We start from the raw sequence: 27,501 nt of genomic DNA on the forward strand, positions 1-27,501 counted from the left end.
GCACTGACCGATTACAAAAGCCACGTGGTCAGCGAGCGTGACGCCTTCAGCGACCGTCAGTTTACTCAAGTCTTCTCCTCCCAGAAGACTCTGAAAAATGGAAGAACAACCTCAGAAAACGTCCATCACACATTTGGTCAAATGACGGCAATGACATGACAACGACAGCAGGGGGCAGCAGAGGAGTACAGCTAAAACATGATATACAATGACATCACAACGACAGCAGGGGGCAGCAGAGGAGTACAGCTAAAACATGATATACAATGACATGACAACGACAGCAGGGGGCAGCAGAGGAGTACAGCTAAAACATGATATACAATGACATGACAACGACAGCAGGGGGCAGCAGAGGAGTACAGCTAAAACATGATATACAATGACATCACAACGACAGCAGGGGGCAGCAGAGGAGTACAGCTAAAACATGATATACAATGACATCACAGCGACAGCAGGGGGCAGCAGAGGGGCACACCTAAAACATGATATACAATGACATGACAACGACAGCAGGGGGCAGCAGAGGAGTACGTTAGAAATGTAGGAAATCCCAAAGTCAGGAAGAAGAAAACAATGAGCACCCTTTTGTGAGAGCTTTAGAGTTCTGTGAGAGCTTTAGATTAGAGTACTGTTCTTTTAGAGCTTTAGAGTTCTGTGAGAGCTTTAGAGTTCTGTGAGAGCTTTAGAGTTCTGTGACGACCGACCTTGACGTATCCGCCCTGACTCTGTGTTTTATTCTTGTGATGAGCCAACGTGGCGAAAGCGACGGCCTTCACCAACTCCTGGAACTTCTCGTTACGGGCTACGAAGTCGGTCTCACAGTTCACCTGCACAGACAGAACACTGAGAGTTCACCTGCGCAGACAGAACACTGAGAGTTCACCTGCAGAGACAGAACACACTGAGAGTTCACCTGCACAGACAGAACACACTGAGAGTTCACCTGCACAGACAGAACACTGAGAGTTCACCTGCGCAGACAGAACACTGAGAGTTCACCTGCACAGACAGAACACTGAGAGTTCATCTGCACAGACAGAACACAGAGTTCATCTGCACAGACAGAACACAGAGTTCATCTGCACAGACAGAACACTGAGAGTTCATCTGCACAGACAGAACGCTGAGAGTTCACCTGCACAGACAGAACACACTGAGAGTTCACCTGCACAGACAGAACACAGAGTTCACCTGCACAGACAGAACACTGAAAGTTCACCTGCACAGGCAGAACACTGAAAGTTCACCTGCACAGGCAGAACACTGAAAGTTCACCTGCACAGGCAGAACACTGAGAGTTCACCTGCACAGACAGAACACACTGAGAGTTCACCTGCACAGACAGAACACTGAGAGTTCACCTGCACAGACAGAACGCTGAGAGTTCACCTGCACAGACAGAACACTGAAAGTTCACCTGCACAGGCAGAACGCTGAGAGTTCACCTGCACAGACAGAACACTGAAAGTTCACCTGCACAGGCAGAACGCTGAGAGTTCACCTGCACAGACAGAACGCTGAGAGTTCACCTGCACAGACAGAACGCTGAGAGTTCACCTGCACAGACAGAACACAGAGTTCACCTGCACAGACAGAACACTGAGAGTTCATCTGCGCAGACAGAACACACTGAGAGTTCATCTGCGCAGACAGAACACACTGAGAGTTCACCTGCACAGACAGAACACTGAGAGTTCACCTGCGCAGACAGAACACACTGAGAGTTCACCTGCACAGACAGAACACACTGAGAGTTCACCTGCACAGACAGAACACTGAGAGTTTACCTGCACAGACAGAACGCTGAGAGTTCACCTGCACAGACAGAACACTGAGAGTTCACCTGCACAGACAGAACGCTGAGAGTTCACCTGCACAGACAGAACACAGAGTTCACCTGCACAGACAGAACACTGAGAGTTCACCTGCACAGACAGAACACTGAGAGTTCACCTGCACAGACAGAACACAGAGTTCACCTGCACAGACAGAACACAGAGTTCACCTGCACAGACAGAACACAGAGTTCACCTGCACAGACAGAACACAGAGTTCACCTGCACAGACAGAACACTGAGAGTTCACCTGCACAGACAAACTAGTATTTCGAGCACTGGATTGGGACAAATAACTTGAATACAGAACAATCAGTCGGTGTTGACAGTTTTAATGGTGCTGATTATCACAGAGTTCAGTGCTTCATGAGCTTTCATAAACAGTTGATTGTAGAAATGGCTTTACCTCGACCATCACAGCGTCGTTGTCTCCCACAAACAAACCGACGAGGCCCTCTTTGGCTCTTCGGCCCTCGAGCTTGTGCGCTTTGCTCCAGCCCTCCTTCTTCGCCTGTTCATGGAGCCACGTCTCGGCCTGAAGGTGCAAACCAGGGGAAGATTTAAGAGTTAATGTTCCAAAAACAAAACATTTACGCAATATAAAATAAGACGGTTAAAGATGCCTGTGATTTCTTACCTGTGTGACGTCATTGTCAAACTTCTCCAGAGCCGTTTTGCAGTTCGTGAACGTGTATCCGGTGCTTTTCCTCAGTTTCATGAGAAGAGCCTTTTCTGCTGCGAAGAGCGAACATCCTGAGTGCCAAGACCGGACCGGAGCCACTGCAGGGACCTGAGAAGAACCAGGACAAGGTCAGGACAAGACCTGAGAAGGCCCAGGACAAGGTCACAACAAGACCTGAGAAGGACCAGAACAAGGTCAGGACAAGGTCAGAACAAGAGCAGAACAAAGAGCAGGACCTGAGCAGAACAAGAGCAAAATAAGACCAGAACAAGGTCAGAACAAGACCAGAGAAGGACCAGAACAAGACCAGAGAAGGACCAGAACAAGACCAGAACAAGACCTGATAAGGACCAGAACAAGGTCAGAACAAGACCAGAACAAGACCTGATAAGGACCAGAACAAGGTCAGAACAAGACCAGAACAAGACCTGATAAGGACCAGAACAAGACCAGAACAAGACCAGAACAAGACCAGAACAAGACCAGAGAAGGACCAGAGAAGGACCAGAACAAGACCAGAACAAGACCAGAGAAGGACCAGAGAAGGACCAGAACAAGACCAGGACCAGACCTGATAAGGACCAGAACAAGGTCAGAACAAGACCAGAACAAGACCAGAACAAGACCAGAGAAGGACCAGAGAAGGACCAGAACAAGACCAGAACAAGACCTGATAAGGACCAGAACAAGGTCAGAACAAGACCAGAACAAGACCTGATAAGGACCAGAACAAGGTCAGAACAAGACCAGAACAAGACCTGATAAGGACCAGAACAAGACCAGAACAAGACCAGAACAAGACCAGAACAAGACCAGAACAAGACCAGAGAAGGACCAGAGAAGGACCAGAACAAGACCAGGACCAGACCTGATAAGGACCAGAACAAGGTCAGAACAAGACCAGAGAAGGACCAGAGAAGGACCAGAACAAGACCATAACAAGACCAGAACAAGACCAGAACAAGACCAGAACAAGACCAGAGAAGGACCAGAGAAGGACCAGAACAATACCAGAACAAGACCAGAACAAGACCTGATAAGGACCAGAACAAGACCAGAGAAGGACCAGAGAAGGACCAGAACAAGACCAGAACAAGACCAGAGAAGGACCAGAGAAGGACCAGAACAAGACCAGGACCAGACCTGATAAGGACCAGAACAAGGTCAGAACAAGACCAGAACAAGACCAGAACAAGACCTGATAAGGACCAGAACAAGACCAGAACAAGACCAGAACAAGACCAGAGAAGGACCAGAGAAGGACCAGAACAAGACCAGAGAAGGACCAGAGAAGGACCAGAACAAGACCAGAACAAGACCAGAGAAGGACCAGAGAAGGACCAGAACAAGACCAGAACAAGACCAGAGAAGGACCAGAGAAGGACCAGAACAAGACCAGGACCAGACCTGATAAGGACCAGAACAAGGTCAGAACAAGACCAGAACAAGACCAGAACAAGACCTGATAAGGACCAGAACAAGACCAGAACAAGACCAGAACAAGACCAGAGAAGGACCAGAGAAGGACCAGAACAAGACCAGAACAAGACCAGAGAAGGACCAGAGAAGGACCAGAACAAGACCAGGACCAGACCTGATAAGGACCAGAACAAGACCAGAACAAGACCAGAACAAGACCAGAGAAGGACCAGAACAAGACCAGGACCAGAACAAGACCAGAACAAGACCAGAACAAGACCAGAACAAGACCAGAGAAGGACCAGAGAAGGACCAGAACAATACCAGAACAAGACCAGAACAAGACCAGAGAAGGACCAGAACAAGACCAGGACCAGACCTGATAAGGACCAGAACAAGACCAGAACAAGACCAGAGAAGGACCAGAGAAGGACCAGAACAAGACCAGAACAAGACCAGAGAAGGACCAGAGAAGGACCAGAACAAGACCAGGACCAGACCTGATAAGGACCAGAACAAGGTCAGAACAAGACCAGAACAAGACCAGAACAAGACCAGAGAAGGACCAGAGAAGGACCAGAACAAGACCAGAACAAGACCAGAGAAGGACCAGAGAAGGACCAGAACAAGACCAGGACCAGACCTGATAAGGACCAGAACAAGACCAGAACAAGACCAGAACAAGACCAGAGAAGGACCAGAACAAGACCAGGACCAGAACAAGACCAGAACAAGACCAGAACAAGACCAGAACAAGACCAGAGAAGGACCAGAGAAGGACCAGAACAAGACCAGGACCAGAACACGACCAGAACGAGACCAGTGGCTCAGTGGTTGGCTCAGTGGTTAGCTCAGTGGTTAGCTCAGTGGTTAGCTCAGTGGTTAGCTCAGTGGTTAGCTCAGTGGTTAGCACTCTCGCCTCACAGCTAGAAGGTCCAAGGATTCTCAGGTGTTGCAGAGCCTTTCTGTGTGGAGTTTGCATGTTCTCCTCGTGTCTGTTCTGGTTTCCAGCGTGTTTACATCATGTGTTACATCATTAACATTCACTACCTCGAACAAATAAATACATTCAATTAAATACATTAAGTCACGACCAGAACAGGACCAGGTTAGACTTTAATCACTTTTATTGTATTCTGCTGCTAAATGTCTGTAAAGAATTAAAGTCTGTAAAGTAATTCCGATTCAGACTAAAAATATGATTAATTCGATTTAACCTCTTCTTTGTCCGCCACTGTCACACAGATGTTTTCAAAGTTATAAGTCAATAAATATGTCCACACACGTCAGCAAAGGCACATTCAACCTTCATCAGAAAGAATAGATGTAGATATTTACTTATTTTCGTTCAATCAAACCGTTAAAAATGACAATAAAGCACATTAGTGTCAGATTAACGCTGCTTCTGCTCACAACTGTTATTGTGAATTAGCTTCATTGATCTGTTTCGTCATAATCCTGATTTTGACACATTAGCAAACCAAAAATAAGAGCAGTTTCATGTTAAAAATGCCGATTTCACACACATATTCAGTGGGATTTCAGCTCAAACTCACCGCGGCCGCTCCTTTAGTGACACATCTGAATAAAAAGCCCAGAGACATGATTAAAACTGTGCGGAATAAACTTATGAAAGCTCCGCTGTCATTGAAGCGCTGAGGACGGAGAGCAGCGAGGGACAAAACACTCAGCTCAGGCGGGGAAGCGAAGTGACGAGCGCCCTCTGGAGCTCAGGCGGGGAAGTGAAGTGACGGAAAACGAGCTCTAATGCACCGTTTTCTACATTATAAAGTTTAGAAAAGTCATCTGTAAAAAATAAAAATAGATTAAAACATGGAAGTAATACGTTTTTAGTCTATGTTATTTAAAGATACACACACTTTTCTGAGAGATTATATATATATATATATATATATATATATATATATATATATATATATATACACAAATACAAGTATTTTTTATTGTAATAATTATTAGTAGTATTATTGGAGGATTTAAACTAGTTCATTATCGTTCTGATAGTGAAAGACTCTGCTTCCCCTATGTGTGTCATAGCGCCCCCTGCTGTGTGTTTCAGGAGAGCAGAGGAATTTCAGTCACTTTCACTTTTTTGCCTTTTCATGTTTTTACGTTTCAGAACCGCTGCTCGAGGCTGTTGTGACGTCACATGAACACAATCTATTATACATAAAATAATGATAATATAGTGTTAAACTGCTAAACCCTCCACCTGAAAAGTGACATAGTACACCTTTAATGGCCACAGCATTTCCTCACGTAGTTAAAACTGTTTGTGGTGAACAGCTTTCTTTGCTTTATCACCTGATTTAAATAAAAGCAGGTTTTTATCGCACTGAAAAATGTAGAAAAACCTGCCTCGTCCTTGTTTCCACAAAATGTCGTTCCTTTGGTTTCTGTCTTCGTGTAGAATGTTCCGTAGTGTGGTTTTAACTCATGCAGGTGACGTACGGAAGAGGTGGAAGAGAAAAGGTTCCGCAGTGCACCTTTAGAGAGGCGTGTCCTTCTCATCAGGACGGCACCTTTAGAGAGGCGTGTCCTTCTCATCAGGACGGCACCTTTAGAGAGGCGTGTCCTTCTCATCTGGACGACACCTTTAGAGAGGCGTGTCCTTCTCATCTGGACGACACCTTTAGAGAGGCGTGTCCTTCTCATCTGGACGACACCTTTAGAGAGGCGTGTCCTTCTCATCTGGACGACACCTTTAGAGAAGCGTGTCCTTCTCATCTGGACGACACCTTTAGAGAGGCGTGTCCTTCTCATCTGGACGACACCTTTAGAGAGGCGTGTCCTTCTCATCTGGACGACACCTTTAGAGAGGCGTGTCCTTCTCATCTGGACGACACCTTTAGAGAGGCGTGTCCTTCTCATCTGGACGACACCTTTAGAGAAGCGTGTCCTTCTCATCTGGACGACACCTTTAGAGAAGCGTGTCCTTCTCATCTGGACGACACCTTTAGAGAGGCGTGTCCTTCTCATCTGGACGACACCTTTAGAGAAGCGTGTCCTTCTCATCTGGACGCCTTTTGTCCAGCTTCGCGTCTGAACTTCAAGGTCTTGCTCCTGGAGGCAGATGTCCACGTTCCCAGCGACACGTGACGAGCGAAATGTGACGAGCGACACGTGTCGCACACTCGAGTGGAACCGTGTGAAAAAAGCAGATTCAGAAGCAGATCTAATCAAACAAAAGCCTCGGAAAAGTAAACGCAGCACAAACTCTTGCCTCTTGTGTCTCTTTTGGCCTGTTTGGAGCCCCGCCCGTTGTGAGCGCGCTCAGTAGAAGCAGGCCCCGCCCACAGCCATATAAAGCGCGCCTCTTTGACTTCGTCTCATTCGACTGGTCAGACATGAAGCTTGTGACCGCTCTGCTCCTGTGGGCCGCGCTCTCCAGCCGGGGCAGCACCAGTAAGTCTCGATCATCACACGCGTTAATGGACGATGAGGCGTATGGGTTTGTTACTGCACATGTGCCGTTGAAAAGTCGTTTTAATTTGTGACATTCAGGACGTTGCACAGGCCAGTAATGTGACGTAAAGCTGGGAAATGACGATTATTAGTTTGCTTTAAAGGTTTATTATTATTTGGTTGGTTGATGTAATTTTTTTAACATGATTTGCTGCATAAATACAATATTAAGGACAGTATTTAAATCCGTCCTGTCGCTGAAACATCTTTACACAAACAGAAATGAAAACGCTAATTATCGGCCTAAGGCCCGAAGTCACTGGGATAGGCTCCAGTCACCCGCGACCCCGAAAGGGAACAAGCGGTAGAAAATGGATGGATGGATCAACAAATATGTCACTAATGCATGTATAGATATATATTTTTACATTTATTTTTACAAATTTAAAAAAAAACATTCCTTTCTTCAAAATTACACAAACCTTGCGAATTGCGTCAACAAAGTCTGTACGCGTTTTGGACCTATAGTATGTCTTTATACAGAATTTGCTGATGATTTAATGTTATATACAACATCCTGTAGTTTTAGACAACACTGCGCTCTAACTATTATAACAGCCTTTTTTACGATTTAACTGAGGATAAACAATAAAAATACATGTTTTTCCTGCGTTCAACACATCTCTTTTCTCTGCAGACTTTAGATCAGTTTGTTTCCGTGGTTATTTGTTTATTTTTGGCAGTTATTTGGATGCTGAAGAGATGAATAAAAGTTGCAGTTGGACACGCCTTATGTGTCATGGGGGCGGGGCAGCAACGTGCACCATCATGCCACGCGCCGACAGTTGTTTAAAACCATTGACGACGACTCTGCACGCGATTTTATTTGTTTTAAAACGTTACGGAACATTTTCAGTTTGAACAAATTGACCGCAGCAGTTGAAAATGGCTTCAAAGCGCCCCCTACAGGTCGGACGAGTCGTTGATGCAGTTAAAACGCAGTTAAAATAAATACATTTGGAATTTTGCTTAAAAAAAATATATATATATATTTTCACAGAATAGCAACATTTTTTAGGTTTATAATTTCCCTTCCTGTTTGTAATTGATGACATCACACTAAGAAAAAACTCATCTAATGTCACCCTTTTTAAAATTTGACAACAAAAAAAATATATGCGAGCGACTTTATTTTGTTGATTAGTGTTTAGAGAGTCAAAAAAGTGGATTATTTTGTGTAAATTCTGCATAAACTTTGTCTGGAATGAGTGTCCCTGGTGTGATGTCACTTCCTGTCATTTCACTGTAAAACCCCGTCATCACTTTACGTCCTGTAACGTTCTATCCGATCGAGACTTTGTGGGAATTTATCATTATTCACGCGATCTCGCCCGTGATAAGTGCGACACAAACAGTAAAACGCACAAACCCTTATCTCTCATTATCATTTCAAACAGGATTACGGGGCGTTGGCGCAGACCGGCCACCACACCTGCCCCGGGGCCGCCACACCTGCCTCGGGGCGGCCGTGTCGTGACTCCGTTGTGTTTCCGCAGACTTGTGCGTCGGCCGCTGTGATTACGGCACGGACAGTAACTTCTCCTGCCAGTGTAACACGGCGTGCGAGCGCTTCGGCGACTGCTGCAATGACTACGCACAGGTCTGCAAAGGTAAGCGGCGGAATGTACCGGCAAAAACACACAAACACATCAACACATTAACACATCAACACACCAACACTTGCTCATTACTGTGTTCTTCATGGTTTAGGGGTCCATTCTTTTTTCACAGACAAACTGACAATTAAATTAACCATTTGAAATGTTGCATTTGACGTAATTTCGCTGCCTCCACACCTTTAAAAAGGAACATTATTATTAGGTTGGTATAACATCAAAATGCTTGAATTTTTCCAATCTTACAGTAAAAAGTACTGTATTTTCCGGATTATAAGTCACACTGGAGTATAAGTTGCACCAGCCAAAAAATGCATAATAGAGAAAAAAAAAAACATATATAAGTTACACTGGAGTATGAAATGCAGATGCAAGTGTGAAAATAACAAATAATATCACATATAAGTCACTCCGGAGTATAAGTATATAAGTATAAATATGAGTATAAGTCGCACCCCGGCTAAAACTACGAAAAAAGGTACGACTTATAGTACGGAAAATACGGTACTACTTTTTGTAGTTTGGGCCAGGAAGCCGGAGGGCCAACAAGAATTGGTCTGAGGGCCGCCTTTGGCCCCCGGGCCATAGTTTGGACACCCCTAGTTTAGGTGGATGTTGCAGGTGTTTTGCAGGAATAACATTGGCACAAATTATTTTCAAAGCTGTGGAACCTTCTGGAGCACGTCTCCCTAATGTTATAGCTCTAGAACTGGCTTCAATTGGCTTTCTTTTCTTTTTTCTGGTCTTTTTTTGTCTTTTTTTTGTCCACTCAGTATTTCCCATGTCCATTTTTCATCCCATTAACCTTTGGTCTTGGTTCCTCAGCCTCCACCTCGTGCAAAGGCCGCTGCGACGAATACTTCAACTCTCAGAACGAATCGAACGAATGCCACTGCAACTCGAAGTGCAGCCAGTACAACAACTGCTGCGGCGACTACAACAACGTGTGTGAGTGTATTTGTGCATTTGAGCCACGTGTCGGGCCCCCGTCGCACCCCTGTCGCACCTGTCCCATTCTCAGGACCACCCCAGCTCTGTGTTTTAATCATCAACCAGTCCATTACACAACATGATTGTTATCCGGGCAATACAGGCGCTAAAATACACGTGGAAAGAGCTTTTTATGACAAATACAGCAGAGTTATTGAATCAAAATGTCAAAAAAGAATAATAAGTGTCTAATTTTCAATAATTATTCACTTTATTTATGAAAATTCTCAACCATGAAGCATTTATTTGTCGTTTTCCACCCTTTATTTGGCCAAAAAGTGTAGAAATAATAGAAAGAACTGCTAAAATAATTGTCAGTTGAAGTAAAAAGTGAATAAAAAGAAAACAATATGAATTAATAGTAATAATATTTGTTTTCTACTTCATTATGTAGCGTTTGTGGTGAAAAATAATCACACATCAAACTTATACAGCACTTTATTGGACGCTTTTACCTCAAGAAACGCTGCTGTCTGGTCAAATAAGTTACAGGTCTGATCTGTGGAGAGTGTTTTTCAAGGTAGTTTTTGACCAGTAACATTATTTTGTAAAATGAACTTGGTTTGGCATGTTTTGTTATCCTCTTTAACGTTTACTTTTGTCACTGTCAATGTTTTATTTTTATCTTATCAAGACTAAAACACATTGACATTTCCCAAAACCTGTTAAACTATCTCCGCCTTGGTGATGCTATTTGGAGGTAACTCATTTACTTGAGTTATTTTTGGCTCAAACTTCTTATATTGTGTTGTTTGTGCACATCAAAAAACAAAAAAATTAAGAAAAGACAAGATTTCCCTTTTCTAAAATAAAAAAATTGGCGCGTCAGCGCCCCCAAATGTACCAAAAATGCATTGAGAGATGGGAAATGACCCAAAAAAAATCTGATCGTAGAATCATGAAATTTGGCGCAGAGGTAGATGGTGACAAGAGAAGTAAGAAATATTATTACGGCAACGCCGTCCGCCCAACCAAATGTCGGCCATATTGCTTCAAAAATGGCTAAACATGACTTCGGAGTTTTTCCAAACGTTGTACTTTTACGAACTCCTCCCAGGGCGTTGGCCCTAAAAAGATGAAATTTGGTGAAAATGCTACTGAGGAGTGGGACATTAAAAGTTATCCAAATTACATTGATACCTGTCACGGTCTCTGTGCGGCGAAGCCGCAAACTGTAGCAAGAATTTCAGAAATCTTCCAAATTTTACATTTCTGCCGTTTGCGCAGATAAAGTCCGAATTGCGTCAAATTAGAATCTGTTGTTAAACTCTTTGCCCTAAACCTACTTGAAGTGAAATAAATTAATTTGGAGCCACAGCGCCCCCTACAGATTTTATATGGAGGTTAAATGTTTAGTTTTGCGAAATTATATGAAATTTGACACACAACTCAATTTTAGCATCCCCATCAAAAAAGTCAATGAGACCCATGTCATAATTGTTATGGCGTTGCGAAACCTTCCATGTTATTCCAATGGGGAAATCGCCAGAACATGTTTACACTTTAGACTTTCACAAACTCCTCTTAGGGCGTCAGCCCTATTAACCTGAAATTTGGTGAGACTCATTTTCAGGGGTGGACCATCAAAAGTTATCCACATTTTTATTCAAAGAGTCACGGTGTCTGTGCGGCAAAGCCGCACATTTTGCCAAGAATTCAAAATAAAATAGCTTTTTGATGGTAAAACAAAGGGGAGAAGATGTGACAGCGTCACAGATTCAGCAGTAGGCGTAATAAAAGGACAATTGGGGCGCGTTAGCGCCCCCTCCTCTTGCGGCGTGGCGGCGGCGTAGCGAGGGCCGATCATTGCCGCTTGTGGCTATATTTATTATTATTATTATGTTTATTATTATTATTATTATTACGCTTATTATTATTATTATACCCACCTCAAAGTCCACTACTCACCATGGAGATAATATTGCTTTTGCCTGGAATATTCCTCAGTATGGCATTATATGTACGACTTTGTCTTCAAGTTACAGGCCGGGTCTGTGGAGCAGTGACCCTGCTCACAGTAAGAATGTATGTTGTAGAACATCTCCATCTCCATGGAGAAAAGAGCTAGAAAAGTTACACATTGCCCTTTTGAGTCGAGGCACTATACAGGTTTTGAAAGATTGTACTCACGGATTTGTAAATATTTCATTGAAAAGCTGACTTCGATAACTCCGGTTGTGACGTGTGTTTGTTCCGGTTGTGACGTGTGTTTGTTCCGGTTGTGACGCGTGTTTGTTCTGGTTGTGAAGTGTGTTTGTTCCGGTCGCGACATGTGTTTGTTTCGTGTGTTTGTTCCGGTTGTGACGTGTGTTTGTTCCGGTTGTGACGCGTGTTTGTTCCGGTTGTGAAGTGTGTTTGTTCCGGTCGCGACATGTGTTTGTTTCGTGTGTTTGTTCCGGTTGTGACGTGTGTTTGTTCTGTGTGTTTGTTCCGGTTGTGACGTGTTTGTTCCGGTCGCGACACGTGTTTGTTCCAGTTGTGACGTGTGTTTGTTCCGTGTGTTTGTTCTGTGTGTTTGTTCCGGTCGTGATGTGCGGTTGTTCCGTGTGTTCGTTCCGATTTTGACGTGTGTTTGTTCCGGTTGTGACGTGTGTTTGTTCCGGTCGTGATGTGCGTTTGTTCCATGTGTTTGTTCCGGTCGTGATGTGCGTTTGTTCCATGTGTTTGTTCCGGTTGTGACGCGTGTTTGTTCCGGTTGTGACGTGTTTGTTCCGTGTGTTTGTTCCGATTGTGACGTGTATTTGTTCCGGTCGTGATGTGCGTTTGTTCCGTGTTTGTTTCGGTTGTGACGCGTTTGTTCTGGTTGTGACGTGCGTTTGTTACATGTGGTTGTTCCGGTTGTGACGTGCGTTTGTTCCGGTTGTGACGTGCGTTTGTCGCGGTTGTGACGTGCGTTTGTTACATGTGGTTGTTCCGGTTGTGACGTGCGTTTGTTCCGGTTGTGACGGGTGTTTGTTCCGGTTGTGACGTGCGTTTGTCGCGGTTGTGACGTGCGTTTGTTACATGTGGTTGTTCCGGTTGTGACGTGCGTTTGTCGCGGTTGTGACGTGCGTTTGTTACATGTGGTTGTTCCGGTTGTGACGTGTTTGTTCCGTGTGTTTGTTCCGATTGTGACGTGTATTTGTTCCGGTCGTGATGTGCGTTTGTTCCGTGTTTGTTTCGGTTGTGACGCGTTTGTTCTGGTTGTGACGTGCGTTTGTTACATGTGGTTGTTCCGGTTGTGACGTGCGTTTGTTCCGGTTGTGACGTGCGTTTGTCGCGGTTGTGACGTGCGTTTGTTACATGTGGTTGTTCCGGTTGTGACGTGCGTTTGTTCCGGTTGTGACGGGTGTTTGTTCCGGTTGTGACGTGCGTTTGTCGCGGTTGTGACGTGCGTTTGTTACATGTGGTTGTTCCGGTTGTGACGTGCGTTTGTCGCGGTTGTGACGTGCGTTTGTTACATGTGGTTGTTCCGGTTGTAACATGCGTTTTTTCCGGTTGTGACGGGTGTTTGTTCCGGTTGTGACGTGTGTTTGTCGGCTTCAGGCGGTGCGGGCGGCAGTTCTGTCTCTGACGCCGAGATAAAGTCACTGTCGGAGGCTCTTTTCGCTCTGGACTCGAACAAGGCCTCGGGATCTCAGCTCATCATCGACCCACAAGCCCTGGTCCATGACTCGCAGACCAGCGCGCAGAACGACCTCGCCTCGAAACCGTGAGCAAAACCAACCACGCGCTTTACACGCTATTTACAAGCTATTGTTTTCCCGATAGCTTCAGAAATGTGTGGCTTTTTGTCCATCACAAATTCGTGCTTGTGCTAAAAGGCGAGTTCAGACCAGAGCTGCAACTAGTCGACTTGTAAAGAAATAAAATAATAATGACATTGTAGATAATCCTAATCACTGTCTGGAATATGCAGACTCTAAAACCGAGTCAGAATATGAATATGAAAAGGTTTATTGCCATTGTCAATAAACAAAATTCACAAACATAGGAACTTGTCTTGGTGATTCGGTGCGACATAAAACAATGAACAATAAGACAACATATATAAAATCCAAAAAGCATGCATTAAAGAAAAACAATTTAAATCCACTAAAGGATAAAAGTAAAAATAGGCTTACTATGTACACAAATTTTCAGTTGAATTTACAGTTGTACAGATTTACATTTGTGGTGCAGAAAGTGAACAGTGAGTGAGTGATTGTTAAAGTGACAGTGTTTGAGAAGTGTTCATGAGTCCAAGAAACTGTTCCCGTGGCAGGAGGTTCTGGTCGGGATGGACCTTAGCCTCCTGCATGAGGGGCATGGCCTCCTGCCTGAGGGGAGTGGCTTATATAGTGTCCAGGGTGAGAATGGTCGACCGTGATCCGACCTGCTCGTCCCAGAGTCCTGGAGATGTACAGGTCCTGCAGAGATGAAAGTCTGCAGCCTTCTGATCACCTTCTCAGCAGAGGGCGCTGTAGTCTGTTTGTCCCTGGCTGTGGCTCCAGCATACCACACGGTGATGGAGGAGGTGATGGAGGAGGTGAGGATGGACTTAATGATGGCCGTGTAGAACTACACCATCATCTGCGCTGGCAGCTTGGCTTTCCTCAGCTGCTGCAGGAAGTACATCCTCTGCTGAGCCTTCTTGATGAGGGAGCTGATGGTGGGCTCACACTTGAGGTCCTGGGTGATGGTGGTGCAGAGAAAGCGATGGGAGTCCACGGTGGTGATGGGGGGGGGTCTGAGATGGTGAGGGGGGGCTTGGGGGCTGTGACTTTTCTGAAGTTCATGATCATCTCCACTGTTTTCTGGACGTTGAACTCCAGGTTGTTACCGCTGCATCAGGACACCAGCCGCTCCACCTCCCTCCTGTAGACAGACTCATCCCCGTACACAGCCCTGTGGAGCTCCTGTGCTGATAGTCCGAGTGTCTGAGACATTCTTCCCCAGCCGCACCTACTGCCTCTGAAAGGAAGTCAGTGCTCCCCCTGCAGGTGGAGTCAGGCACGTTGAGCTGGGAGAGCTTGTCCTGGAGCAGAGCAGGGACGATGGTGTTGAATGCTGAGCTGAAGTCCGCAAACAGGATCCTGGCGTAGGTTCCCGGGGAGTCCAGATGCTGCAGGGTGAAGTGGAGTACCAGGTTGATGGCGACGTCCACAGACGTCGCCATCAACCTGGCGAACTGCAGGGGGTCCAGCAGGGGGTCCAGCAGGGGGTTCAGCAGGGGGTCCATCAGGGGGTCCAGCAGGGGTGTTCCAGCAGGGGGGGGGGTGAAGGACCAGGCGCTCAAATGACCTCATGACTACAAACGTCAGCGCCACAGGTCTGTAGTCATGAAGTCCAGTGATCCGGGGCTTCTTCGGGACAAGGACAATGATGGACGATTGAAGCAGGCTGGGACATGGCATGACTCCAGGGAGGTGTCAAAAATGTCAGTGAAGACAGGGGCCAGTGTCTTAAGGTGGCAGGAGTGGTCCAGCAGAACCCCACAGAGCCCAACACATTACCCACACAGAGCCCAACACACGACCCACAGACCTAAAAAGAACTCCCGTGATACAAATACAAACCATTTGTACCCAGGGAACTGTCCTCTCTGATGTCTCACTACGTTTTCCACCGTCTTCAGCTGATATTTGTGTTCCAATGTTCATCAGGTTAACTTTGTTTTTAGATCAGCTTCTTCTTCTTCTGATTAGGTCATGTTGAATGCCGTATAGTTGTCAGTTTGTTCACCAAGACTGTTCTTCATATTGTGTAGACTTGTCTGGAAATTCTCGTGTTTCGCAATTGGAAGTCGTGATCACAATGGTGACTTTCGATTGAGATTTGCCTTCTAGTTTTATTCCAGTACTTTCTTGGGTGTCTCTAAAAAGACCTTTCTTCTGGATGAAGTTTCTCTGGAAGAAAAGCCATCTCCTGCTCAAAACAAGTTGCAATTTCTTGAAGTACAGCATTTAGATTCCTGATTTTTTCAATTTCATTTTCAGATTCAGAGGAAGGTGAGACTGTGTTTGCACAAAGAGAGTCATTTTTCTCAGTCTGGATTCTCAGCTGATTCTCCAGAGTTGAGATTTGATTTAGAAGTCTGTTTCTTTCCAAGTTCATTTCCGTAATCGCGTCTGCATTATCGCGATTGATCCTCATTTGTGCGGCCAATTTCTCTACCAGTTTTTCAATCGCATCCAGACTTTCCCTTTCAGACTTTGAGAAAGCTGCAATTTCTCTAGCACAAGAGTTATTCTTCTCAGTCTGGATTCTCAGCTGATCCTCCAGAGTTGAGATTTGATTTAGAAGTCTGGTTCTTTCCAAGTTCATTTCCGTAATTGTGTCTGCATTATCACGATTGATCCTTATTTGTGCGGCCAATTTGTCCTCCAGTTTTTCAATCGCATCCAGACTTTCCCTTTCAGACTTTGAGAAAGCTGCAATTTCTCTAGCACAAGAGTCATTCTTCTCAGTCTGGATTCTCAGCTGATCCTCCAGAGTTGAGATTTGTTTTAGAAGTCTGATTCTTTCCAAGTTAATCTCTGTAATCGCGTCTGCATTTTCTTGATTGATCCTTATTTGTGCGGCCAATTTGTCCTCCAGTTTTTCAATCGCATCCAGACTTTCCCTTTCAGACTTTGAGAAAGCTGCAATTTCTCTAGCACAAGAGTCATTCTTCTCAGTCTGGATTCTCAGCTGATCCCCCAGAGTTGAGATTTGATTTAGAAGTCTGGTTCTTTCCAAGTTCATTTCTGTAATTGTGTCTGCATTTTCACGATTGATCCTTATTTGTGTGGCCAATTTGTCCTCCAGTTTTTCAATCGCATCCAGACTTTCCCTTTCAGACTTTGAGAAAGCTGCAATTTCTCTAGCACAAGAGTCATTCTTCTCAGTCTGGATTCTCAGCTGATCCTCCAGAGTTGAGTTTTGTTTTAGAAGTCTGGTTCTTTCCAAGTTAATCTCTGTAATCGCATCTGCATTTTCACGATTGATCCTTATTTGTGCGGCCAATTTGTCCTCCAGTTTTTCAATCGCATCCAGACTTTCCCTTTCAGACTTTGAGAAAGCTGCAATTTCTCTAGCACAAGAGTCATTCTTCTCAGTCTGGATTCTCAGCTGATCCTCCAGAGTTGAGTTTTGTTTTAGAAGTCTGGTTCTTTCCAAGTTAATCTCTGTAATCGCGTCTGCATTTTCACGATTGATCCTTATTTGTGCGGACAATTTGTCCTCCAGTTTTTCAATCGCATCCAGACTTTCCCTTTCAGACTTTGAGAAAGCTGCAATTTCTCTAGCACAAGAGTCATTCTTCTCAGTCTGGATTCTCAGCTGATCCTCCAGAGTTGAGATTTGATTTAGAAGTCTGGTTCTTTCCAAGTTAATCTCTGTAATCGCGTCTGCATTTTCACGATTGATCCTTATTTGTGCGGCCAATTTGTCCTCCAGTTTTTCAATCGCATCCAGACTTTCCCTTTCAGACTTTGAGAAAGCTGCAATTTCTCTAGCACAAGAGTCATTCTTCTCAGTCTGGATTCTCAGCTGATCCTCCAGAGTTGAGTTTTGTTTTAGAAGTCTGGTTCTTTCCAAGTTAATCTCTGTAATCGCATCTGCATTTTCACGATTGATCCTTATTTGTGCGGCCAATTTGTCCTCCAGTTTTTCAATCGCATCCAGACTTTCCCTTTCAGACTTTGAGAAAGCTGCAATTTCTCTAGCACAAGAGTCATTCTTCTCAGTCTGGATTCTCAGCTGATCCTCCAGAGTTGAGATTTGATTTAGAAGTCTGGTTCTTTCCAAGTTAATCTCTGTAATCGCGTCTGCATTTTCACGATTGATCCTTATTTGTGCGGCCAATTTGTCCTCCAGTTTTTCAATCGCATCCAGACTTTCCCTTTCAGACTTTGAGAAAGCTGCAATTTCTCTAGCACAAGAGTCATTCTTCTCAGTCTGGATTCTCAGCTGATCCTCCAGAGTTGAGATTTGATTTAGAAGTCTGGTTCTTTCCAAGTTCATTTCCGTAATTGTGTCTGCATTTTCACGATTGATCCTTATTTGTGCGGCCAATTTGTCCTCCAGTTTTTCAATCGCATCCAGACTTTCACTTTTAGAATTAAAAACCTCTGTTTTCAATCTAACAATCTCTGCATCCACTTCCTCTTTTTGGAGCCTACATTTGCTCTCCTGATCCCGAATGGTGCTCTTCTGCATTTCCAACACTTTGCTCAGAAAACCGATCTCACTTTCAGTGGGCGTTTTGGTCTCGATGAGCTCCTGGTTCGTAGATTTGAGCAGATCTTCCACCAGATTCCTGATGGCCCTTTTGTCCATTTCCAGTTCGGATTTGGTTTCTTGCACTGTTTGTTTCAGAAGACCGACGTAATGTTCAAGCAATGCATTGAACGTATTTAACGTCTCAATTGTCAATTCGAGCTTGGAAATCTTGGCGTCACCTTCTTCTTTTTCGATCTTGTGTTTTTCTTCCAGATCCTGAATGGTTCTCTGGTGCATTTGAGCTTCAGTGACGTTGCATGTTTGGGTTTCTAGAACTTCTTGCTTCAGAAGACCATTTTCATCAACGAGCAAAGTGTTGGTGGGGTTGAGTTCTTTCAAAAGGTCACTTTCCTTATTTTGGATCCTCAGTTCCTCCTCCAGATCCTGAATGGTTTTCTCACACATTTGCAGTTTACTCCTTTCACAGTGTTTGAGTCCACATTCTTCTTTTTGGATCTTGTGTTTTTCTTCCAGTTCCTGAATGGTTATCAGGTGCCTTTGAGCTTCAGTGACATTGCGTGTTTGGGTTTCTAGAACTTCTTTCCTCAGAAGACCATTTTCATTTACGAGCAAAGTGTTGGTGGCATTGAGTTCTTGATTTTTTGCTCTCAAAAGATCACATGCCTCTTTTTGGATCCTCAGTTCCTCCTCCAGATCTTGAATGGTTCTCAGTTGCATTTGAGCTTCAGTAACGTTGCGTGTTTGGGTTTCTAGAACTTCTTGATTCAGAAGACTATTTTCATTTACGAGTAAAGTGTTGGTGGCGTTGAGTTCTTGATTTTTTGCTCTCAAAAGGTCACTTGCCACTTTTTGGGTCCTCAGTTCCTCCTCCATTTCCCGATTGGTCTTCTCACACATTTGCAGTTCACTCCTTTCACAGTGGTTGCGTCTACAGAGCTCCTCTGTGACTTGGAGGTCGTGCACCATCATCCTCAGCTGTGTATTCCATTTCTGAGTTTCACACAAGTCTTTTTCATGCTGAGAACTCTCTGTTTCACCTTGTTCTTTCTGTGTTTTGAAATCGTCACCGAAAGCGAGATTGTCAACTTCACACGGCTGATTCTCAACATCTAAACGTTCACACAAAGCAAATAACTTTGCTTCATAATGTTCGTTCTGGGTTTTTAGATCTTTTACCAAAGTGAGGATGTCAGCTTCATACAGTTTTTTCTGGAAATCTAAACATTCATACAAAGCAAAAGTCTCTGCTTCGTCTCGTTCTCTTTGGGTTTTAAAATCTTCACCCAAAGCGAGAATGTCAGTTTCATACTGCGCTTTCTGGAAATGTAAAAGTTCACACATAGCAGACATCTTTGCTTCACGTTGTTCTTTATGGGGTTTTACATATTCACCCAAAGCGAGAATGTCATCTTCATTCCGCTCTCTCTGGAAATCTAATTCATACAAAGAAAAAACGTCCAGTTCATGTTGTTTTTTCTGGGTTTTTAACACTTCACTCAAAGTGAGAACCTCGGCTTCATACAGCTTTTTCTGGAAATATAAAAGTTCAGCCAAAGCTGATATCTCTGCTTCATATTGTTCTTTCTTGGTTTGTAAATCTTTACTCAAAATGTGAATGGTCTTCTTGGGTTTGTCTCTCAACATTTCAAGGTCCACATGTTCACTCTGGGTCTCCTTGTTTTCTAATAAAGGTTCTCCGTTCTCCACAGGGAGGTGCTGCAGGTCTTTTATCAGCGGCCTTTTGCCCTGCTTAAAATTCTGTAAGACCTTTTCAACATTGGAACGTATTTGGATGAGATTGGGTTCTTCATCACAGGATGAACATTCATAATCATTTTGATCTTCCATTTCAAATGGTGTCGAGACACCGGCTTTTACCTGGTAAAAAGGTGCTGATTTTTGCAATGGATCTTTTTCGAGGAACTGAAAATACTCAAGCTAAAATATGTTGTAACTTTTCTGTGAAGTTGTGTTAAAACTGTCGTCGTCTTTGGTGTTTTATGGCAGTCTGTATCCAAGTGTTACATTACCGCCATACATTACCGGTTGGTATTCTTCGTCTGTAGTACTTTCTCCCCTATGGTGGTCTCAGTTTGTTCTGTCAGTAATGATATCATCATCATCATCATGATGATATCATCGTAATGATGATATCATCATGATGTCATAATGACGTCATTCTTCCCTGGTCACATGACTGTGATGTGACTATGACTTTCTTCTTCTTTGGTGTTTTATGGCGGTCAGTATCCAAGTGTTACATCACCGCCACCAACAACTGTAGTTGTACGTCTTAGACTCCCCCCAGAATAAAGTCTAAGATGTACAACTACAGTTGGTGGCGGTGATGTAACACTCGGATACCAACCGCCATAAAACACCAAAGAAGAGATATTGCAAACTACCTACTATGATATAAATAGTTTTATCTAGGATTTTTACTAAAGTGTGATATTTTGTTGTAAAATGTCATGATAATAATAATATTGAAGACCACTCAAGTCACTGACACAATAACCCAAAAACAGGATTATCCCAGTGAAACTGTTTTTGAAATTTACGTTTTTCCTTCTAGTTTGTTCCGTTACCTGGACGAGAATACGCTCTTCTCCAGACCCACTTACGCCGCCCTGCTGGCCGTCCTAGATAACTACAGGAGGATGACGGGGCAGGCGGAAGGCTTCACCCAGCAGCAGCTGAGCGAGCAGGACCACTTTGTGAGAGAAACTATGTCCAACACTGAAGTGGGCAGAGAGCTCTTCACTTTTCTCTACACTAAAGGTAACTATTATTTTAGTGGTCAACTAGACAAAGAATTATGTTTATTGAACATTGAGACTTTGAAAAAATATTATACACCAACCATATAGAGATTGAATTATTGAATGGTCTTTGTTCTAATGTGTTTTAGTGTCTGTACAATCCGTGAGTAGTTGTTGCTTCTCTATACAAAACTTTACTATCGCCCAAAGGGACATTTTTATACAGTGTTAGACACGTGACACGCATGCAGTACTCACATGCAGTACTCACATGCAGTACTCACATGCAGTACATACATGCAGTACATACATGCAGTACTCTCATGCAGTACTCACATGCAGTACTCACATGCAGTACATACATGCAGCACACACATGCAGTACATACATGCAGTACTCACATGCAGTACTCACATGCAGTACTCACATGCAGTACTCACATGCAGTACATACATGCAGCACACACATGCAGTACATACATGCAGTACTCACATGCAGTACTCACATGCAGTACACACATGCAGTACTTACATGCAGTACATACATGCAGCACACACATGCAGTACATACATGCAGTACTCACATGCAGTACACACATGCAGTACATACATGCAGTACTCACATGCAGTACACACATGCAGTACACACATGCAGTACTCACATGCAGTACTCACATGCAGTACACGCATGCAGTACTCACATGCAGTACACACATGCAGTACACACATGCAGTACTCACATGCAGTACACACATGCAGTACTCACATGCAGTACTCACATGCAGTACACACATGCAGCACTCACATGCAGCACACGCATGCAGTACTCACATGCAGTACTCACATGCAGTACACACATGCAGTACTCACATGCAGTACTCACATGCAGTACTCACATGCAGTACACACATGCAGTACACATAATATGCAGTACTCACATGCAGTACTCACATGCAGTACACACATGCAGCACACACATGCAGCACATACATGCAGCACACACATGCAGTACTCACATGCAGCACACACATGCAGTACTCACATGCAGCACACACATGCAGTACACACATGCAGCACACACATGCAGTACTCACATGCAGTACACACATGCAGTACTCACATGCAGTACACACATGCAGTACTCACATGCAGTACTCACATGCAGTACACACATGCAGTACACATAATATGCAGTACTCACATGCAGTACTCACATGCAGTACACACATGCAGCACACACATGCAGCACACGCATGCAGCACACGCATGCAGTACTCACATGCAGTACTCACATGCAGTACTCACATGCAGTACACACATGCAGTACACACATGCAGTACTCACATGCAGCACACACATGCAGTACTCACATGCAGTACTCACATGCAGCACACGCATGCAGTACTCACATGCAGTACTCACATGCAGTACACACATGCAGTACACACATGCAGTACTCACATGCAGTACTCACATGCAGTACACACATGCAGTACACACATGCAGTACTCACATGCAGTACTCGCATGCAGTACACACATGCAGTACTCACATGTAGTACTGCTCAATAATGCTTAAGTTCATGCCTGAAGATGCAGAAATACACTAGGCAACGTTCATTCATTCATTTTCTACCGCTTGTTCTTGTCATTAGTCGCGGGGGACTGGAGTCTATCCCAGTGACTTTGGGCCTTAGGCGGGGTGCGCCCTGGACAGGGGCTGGCTCGTTGCAGGGCTAACACAGAGACAGAGACACACAGAACATTCACGAACATTCACTTTCATATCAATTCACTAGGGCCAATTTAGAGTTGCCAATTTTGCCTAACACATGCATGTCTGTGGGAGGTGGGAAGCCAGAACCTAGAGAGAACCCACGGTAACACCGGGAGGATGGTTTACAGTTGAAGTTACAGATGTTGTGCAGAAAGTGAACAGTGCAGTGAGTAATTGATTAAATTAGTTACAGTGACAGGTGATCTGACCTGCTCGTCCCAGAGTCCTGGAGACGTACATGTCCTGCAGAGATGGGAGTCTGCAGCTGATCACCTTCTCAGCAGAGGGCGCTGTAGTCTCTGTTTGTCCCTGGCTGTGGCTCCAGCATACCACACGGTGATGGAGGAGGTGATGGAGGAGGTGATGATGGACTCGATGATGGCCGTGTAGAACTGCACCATCATCTCCGCTGGCAGCTTGGCTTTCCTCAGCTGCTGCAGGAAGTACATCCTCTGCTGAGCCTTCTTGATGAGGGAGCTGATGGTGGGCTCACACTTGAAGTCCTGGGTGATGGTGGTGCAGAGAAAGCGATGGGAGTCCACAGTGGTGATGGGGGGTCTGAGATGGTGAGGGGGGGCTTGGGGGCTGTGACTTTCCTGAAGTCCACGATCATCTCCACTGTTTTCTGGGCGTTGAACTTCAGGTTGTTACTGCTGCACCAGGACACCAGCCGCTCCACCTCCCTCCTGTAGACAGACTCATCCCCGTCCGAGATGAGCCCGAGTAGGGTGGTGTCGTCCGTAAACTTTATCATTTTTACACAGTCGTGGCTGGAGGTGCAGCAGTTTGTGTACAGGGAGAAGAGCAGGGGAGAAAGTACACAGCCCTGTGGAGCTCTTGCGCTGATAGTCCGAGTGTCTGAGACATTCTTCCCCAGCCGCACTATTTGCACCAACCTATCATTAAAAAAATCAGACTCCGGATCACACTTGGCTTATCAGTGCTGCAGTTTTGAACATGGTTAGAGGGATAGAGTGATTTATTACGCTTTTTCAGGAGTGTATTCATCGGAGGAGGAGTTCATCCAGGACCTGAAGAAAATGTGGTTTGGACTTTACTCTCGCAGCAACGGACAACTGGACTCTAGCGGCTTCGAGCACATTTTCGCAGGTTTGGACAAAAACACACGATGCATCTATTCTTTGTGTGAGTTATTAACATGATAAGTGTGTTTCCAGGTGAAGTGAAGGGAGGAAAAGTGTCTGGCTTCCACAACTGGATCCAGTTTTATCTCCTGGAGAAAAGAGGAGAACTCAACTACTACAGCCACAGCTTCAACGGGCCTGTATGTGTACTTTATAATAAACTAGAAAAGACACAAAGTAAAGTAAACCCTATTTACAGTTACCATTTTGTAAAAGGGATTTCAATCCAGTCCTTGTTGGTTGTATCCCATTTCCTTGTTATTTTCACGTTGAGCTGAATTGTCATTTTCATGGTCTAAAATACAACAATTACTCAACTTTGTAGATGACAAAAAGTCCAGTGTTGAAAGTTTTTTTTTTAAATTTTCTAATTTTGACTTCATCTGGTGTATTTATACCTGTTGTACATATAAATGATAGTTTTACACCAATCGAGCAGGTATTTGTGGAGAAAGGTTGAAAAATCTGTAGAAAATGACAGGAAGTGACATCACACCACTCATTCCAGTCAAAGTTTATGCAGAATCTACACAAAATAAATAACTTTTTTGACTCTCTAAACATCAAGTCAACAATAAAAAATGTGCTTTCATATATTTTTGTTTGTAATAAAATAAAAATAACATTGTGACATTAGATGAGTTTTGGCCCAGTGTTTGCTGGGTAATTTCCTAGTGGTGATGTCATCAATTACAAACAGGAAGTGAAATTACAAAGCTAAAAAAAAATCCTTTTCCGAGATGAAATTTTTTGCATTTTTGGCACAATTTCAAATATACAACATTTTTGCCTTGTCTTGAATGTTCCACAGTTTGGCATTTCATCTATCTATTTCATCTTCAATTACAGGTGTTTCATTGCTCAAGAATATCTAAAACATGTATGTAATATGCATTCTTACGGCGCAGATCTGACTTATCTCCGTGTGTTTAAAACTGTGAATAGAGTAGAAAAGAATGCATGTGTCTTTAAACGACCCGGATGACCATTATCGCCCGTGTGTCCCTCTTCCCCTCAGTGGAGCTCGTACCCGGACGTGTTGGGGTTGCAGTTCAAGTGGGACGGGTACTTTAAGCAGGTGGGCTCGGCCGTGATCGGCTGCAGTCCCGAGTTCGACTTGGCGCTCTACAGCCTCTGCTACATCACACGGCCCGGCAAACAGTGAGTGCCACGAGCAGCTACGAAACTAACTAAATCACATATATTTTAGTCCTGTTTTAGTCCTGGTTTAGACCTGGTTTAGACCTGGGTTAGTCCTGGTTTAGTCCTGTTTTAGTCCTGTTTTAGTCCTGGTTTAGACCTGCTTTAGACCTGGGTTAGTCCTGGTTTAGTCCTGTTTTAGTCCTGTTTTAGTCCTGGTTTAGACCTGCTTTAGTCCTGGTTTTGTCCTGGTTTTGACCTGCTTTAGTCCTGTTTTAGTCCTGTTTTAGTCCTGGTTTAGTCAAGTTTTAGTCCTGGTTTAGTCAAGTTTTAGTCCTGGTTTAGTCCTGGTTTAGACCTGGGTTAGTCCTGGTTTAGTCCTGTTTTAGTCCTGTTTTAGTCAAGTTTTAGTCCTGGTTTAGTCAAGTTTTAGTCCTGGTTTAGTCAAGTTTTAGTCCTGGTTTAGTCCTGGTTTAGACCTGCTTTAGTCCTGGTTTTGTCCTGGTTTTGACCTGCTTTAGTCCTGTTTTAGTCCTGTTTTAGTCCTGTTTTAGTCAAGTTTTAGTCCTGGTTTAGTTCTGGTTTAGTCCTGGTTTAGTCCTGGTTTAGACCTGGGTTAGTCCTGGTTTAGTCCTGTTTTAGTCCTGTTTTAGTCCTGGTTTAGACCTGCTTTAGTCCTGGTTTTGTCCTGGTTTTGACCTGCTTTAATCCTGTTTTAGTCCTGTTTTAGTCCTAGTTTAGTCAAGTTTTAGTCCTGGTTTAGTTCTGGTTTAGTCCTGGTTTAGTCCTGGTTTAGTCCTGGTTTAGTCCTGTTTTAGTCCTGGTTTAGTCAAGTTTTAGTCTTGGTTTAGTCCTGTTTTAGTCCTGGTTTAGTCCTGTTTTAGTCCTGGTTTAGTCCTGTTTTAGTCCTGTTTTAGTCCTGTTTTAGTCCTCGAGCTGAGAAGTTTGGAGAAGTTTGGACGCGTCCTGTTTTAGTCCTGTTTTAGTCTTGGTTTAGTCTTGGTTTAGTCTTGGTTTAATCTTGGTTTAGTCTTGGTTTAGTCTTGGTTTAGTCCTGGTTTAGTCCTGGTTTAGTCCTGTTTTAGTCCTGTTTTAGTCCTGGTTTAGTCCTGTTTTAGTCCTGTTTTAGTCCTGTTTTAGTCCTCGAGCTGAGAAGTTTGGAGAAGTTTGGACGCGTCCTGTTTTAGTCCTGGTTTAGTCTTGGTTTAGTCTTGGTTTAGTCTTGGTTTAGTCCTGTTTTAGTCCTGTTTTAGTCAAGTTTTAGTCAAGTTTTAGTCAAGTTTTAGTCAAGTTTTAGTCAAGTTTTAGTCAAGTTTTAGTCAAGTTTTAGTCAAGTTTTAGTCCTGGTTTAGTCCTGTTTTAGTCCTGTTTTAGTCAAGTTTTAGTCAAGTTTTAGTCAAGTTTTAGTCAAGTTTTAGTCAAGTTTTAGTCAAGTTTTAGTCTTGTTTTAGTCCTGGTTTAGTCCTGGCACAGTCCTGGTTTAGTTCTGGTTTATTATTGGGCGTGTTTGTCGGATAAATATAATGTAAAAGATATTTTAAAGTATATTCATAATTTAAGAGCTTTGACCATGTCATGAAAACATTATAGTAATAATGGGTTTTCTTGGTCACTTTCTTACTGCGAGTTGTATTTTGAGGGATTCCTGCTTGTTTGAGGAATTGTTCTTAAAATGAGGATTGGAAAATGTCTGTATTCACGTGCCCCTTATCCCCGCTCACTGCTCTGTGCCTCTCTGTCACCCGCCATTTTTCAACAATAACTTAATGAACCTCTTTCTATTAATAGGGCTCTGCAGGTGAACAGGGGGAAATGGAAACTTCTCCTGTCGTTTACCATCTGCTTATATCTTATGAACATTATTTCATTTCCTGTAACAGAGAAAAAAAGAGCGTTGTCTTTCATTTTAGCTCCTGGGTCAGTTCTGTGGCTTTCACATGTGTCCCTCCTCTGCAGGTGTGCTCTGAGTCTGGGAGGAAAAGAGCTCCGGATCCAGACTTACACCTGGGACAAAAGCACCTACGGCGACGGAAAGAAGTACATCGGCTCGGCTTTCCCGGCCTCGCCCTGAACGCACCGCGAAGAATAAAACCTGTACCAACTCAAATCTGATGGGTGCTGTTTTTATTCTGAGACTTTTAAATGGATACGTTTTGTGGTTTTGATCTGGTTTAGTTCTGGTTTAGTGCTGGTTTAGTGCTGGTTTAGTGCTGGTTTAGTTCTTGTTTAGTCCTGGTTTAGTCCTGGTTTAGTCCTGGCACAGTCCTGTTTTAGGGTTTAGACCTATTTTAGACCTGGTTTAGTCCTGTTTTAGTCCTGGTTTAGTCCTGGTTTAGTCCTGATCTAATCCTGGTTTAGTCCTATTTTAGACCTGGTTTAGTCCTGTTTTAGTCCTGGTTTAGTCCTGATCTAATCCTGGTTTAGTCCTGTTTTAGTCCTGTTTTAGTCCTGTTTTAGTCCT

At 43.9% G+C, this 27,501-nt stretch overlaps 2 protein-coding genes across 2 annotated transcripts in view; one reads left to right on the top strand and one right to left on the bottom strand.

Annotated features, from left to right (window-relative positions):
- Window positions 1–5,603, bottom strand: part of tsfm (Ts translation elongation factor, mitochondrial) — a 6,550-nt gene extending 947 nt beyond the window's left edge. The window contains exons 1-5 of the mRNA XM_072451518.1: window positions 5,499–5,603; window positions 2,479–2,631; window positions 2,248–2,376; window positions 711–833; window positions 9–90 (exon numbers count right to left, since the gene is read on the bottom strand). Of these exons, the coding sequence (XP_072307619.1) occupies window positions 9–90; window positions 711–833; window positions 2,248–2,376; window positions 2,479–2,631; window positions 5,499–5,546 (535 nt within the window). The 5' untranslated portion in view covers window positions 5,547–5,603. The remainder of the gene's footprint in view (window positions 1–8; window positions 91–710; window positions 834–2,247; window positions 2,377–2,478; window positions 2,632–5,498) is intronic.
- Window positions 5,604–7,310: 1,707 nt separating this feature from the next.
- Window positions 7,311–27,117, top strand: endou (endonuclease, polyU-specific). The gene is made up of 9 exons (XM_072452939.1): window positions 7,311–7,368; window positions 8,925–9,038; window positions 9,870–9,992; window positions 13,560–13,725; window positions 20,794–20,999; window positions 23,752–23,865; window positions 23,934–24,040; window positions 24,919–25,061; window positions 26,997–27,117. The coding sequence occupies exons 1-9, from the start codon at window positions 7,311–7,313 to the stop codon at window positions 27,109–27,111; spliced, it is 1,146 nt and encodes a 381-aa protein (XP_072309040.1). The 3' UTR covers window positions 27,112–27,117.
- The last annotated feature ends 384 nt before the right edge of the window (window positions 27,118–27,501 follow it).

This window comes from Eucyclogobius newberryi, unplaced genomic scaffold (genome assembly GCF_026437365.1).
Source record: "Eucyclogobius newberryi isolate DKJ021-1_F unplaced genomic scaffold, fEucNew1.0.hap1 SCAF_19, whole genome shotgun sequence".
NCBI lineage: Eukaryota > Metazoa > Chordata > Actinopteri > Gobiiformes > Gobiidae > Eucyclogobius > Eucyclogobius newberryi.

Coding starts and splice junctions, on each gene's coding strand:
- endou (XM_072452939.1), top strand. CDS start 7,311: ATGAAGCTTGTGACCGCTCTGCTCCTGTGGGCCGCGCTCTCCAGCCGG. Junction 9,993..13,559: donor CGGCGACTACAACAACGTGT/GTGAGTGTATTT, acceptor TGTCGGCTTCAG/GCGGTGCGGGCGGCAGTTCT. Junction 21,000..23,751: donor CACTTTTCTCTACACTAAAG/GTAACTATTATT, acceptor ACGCTTTTTCAG/GAGTGTATTCATCGGAGGAG.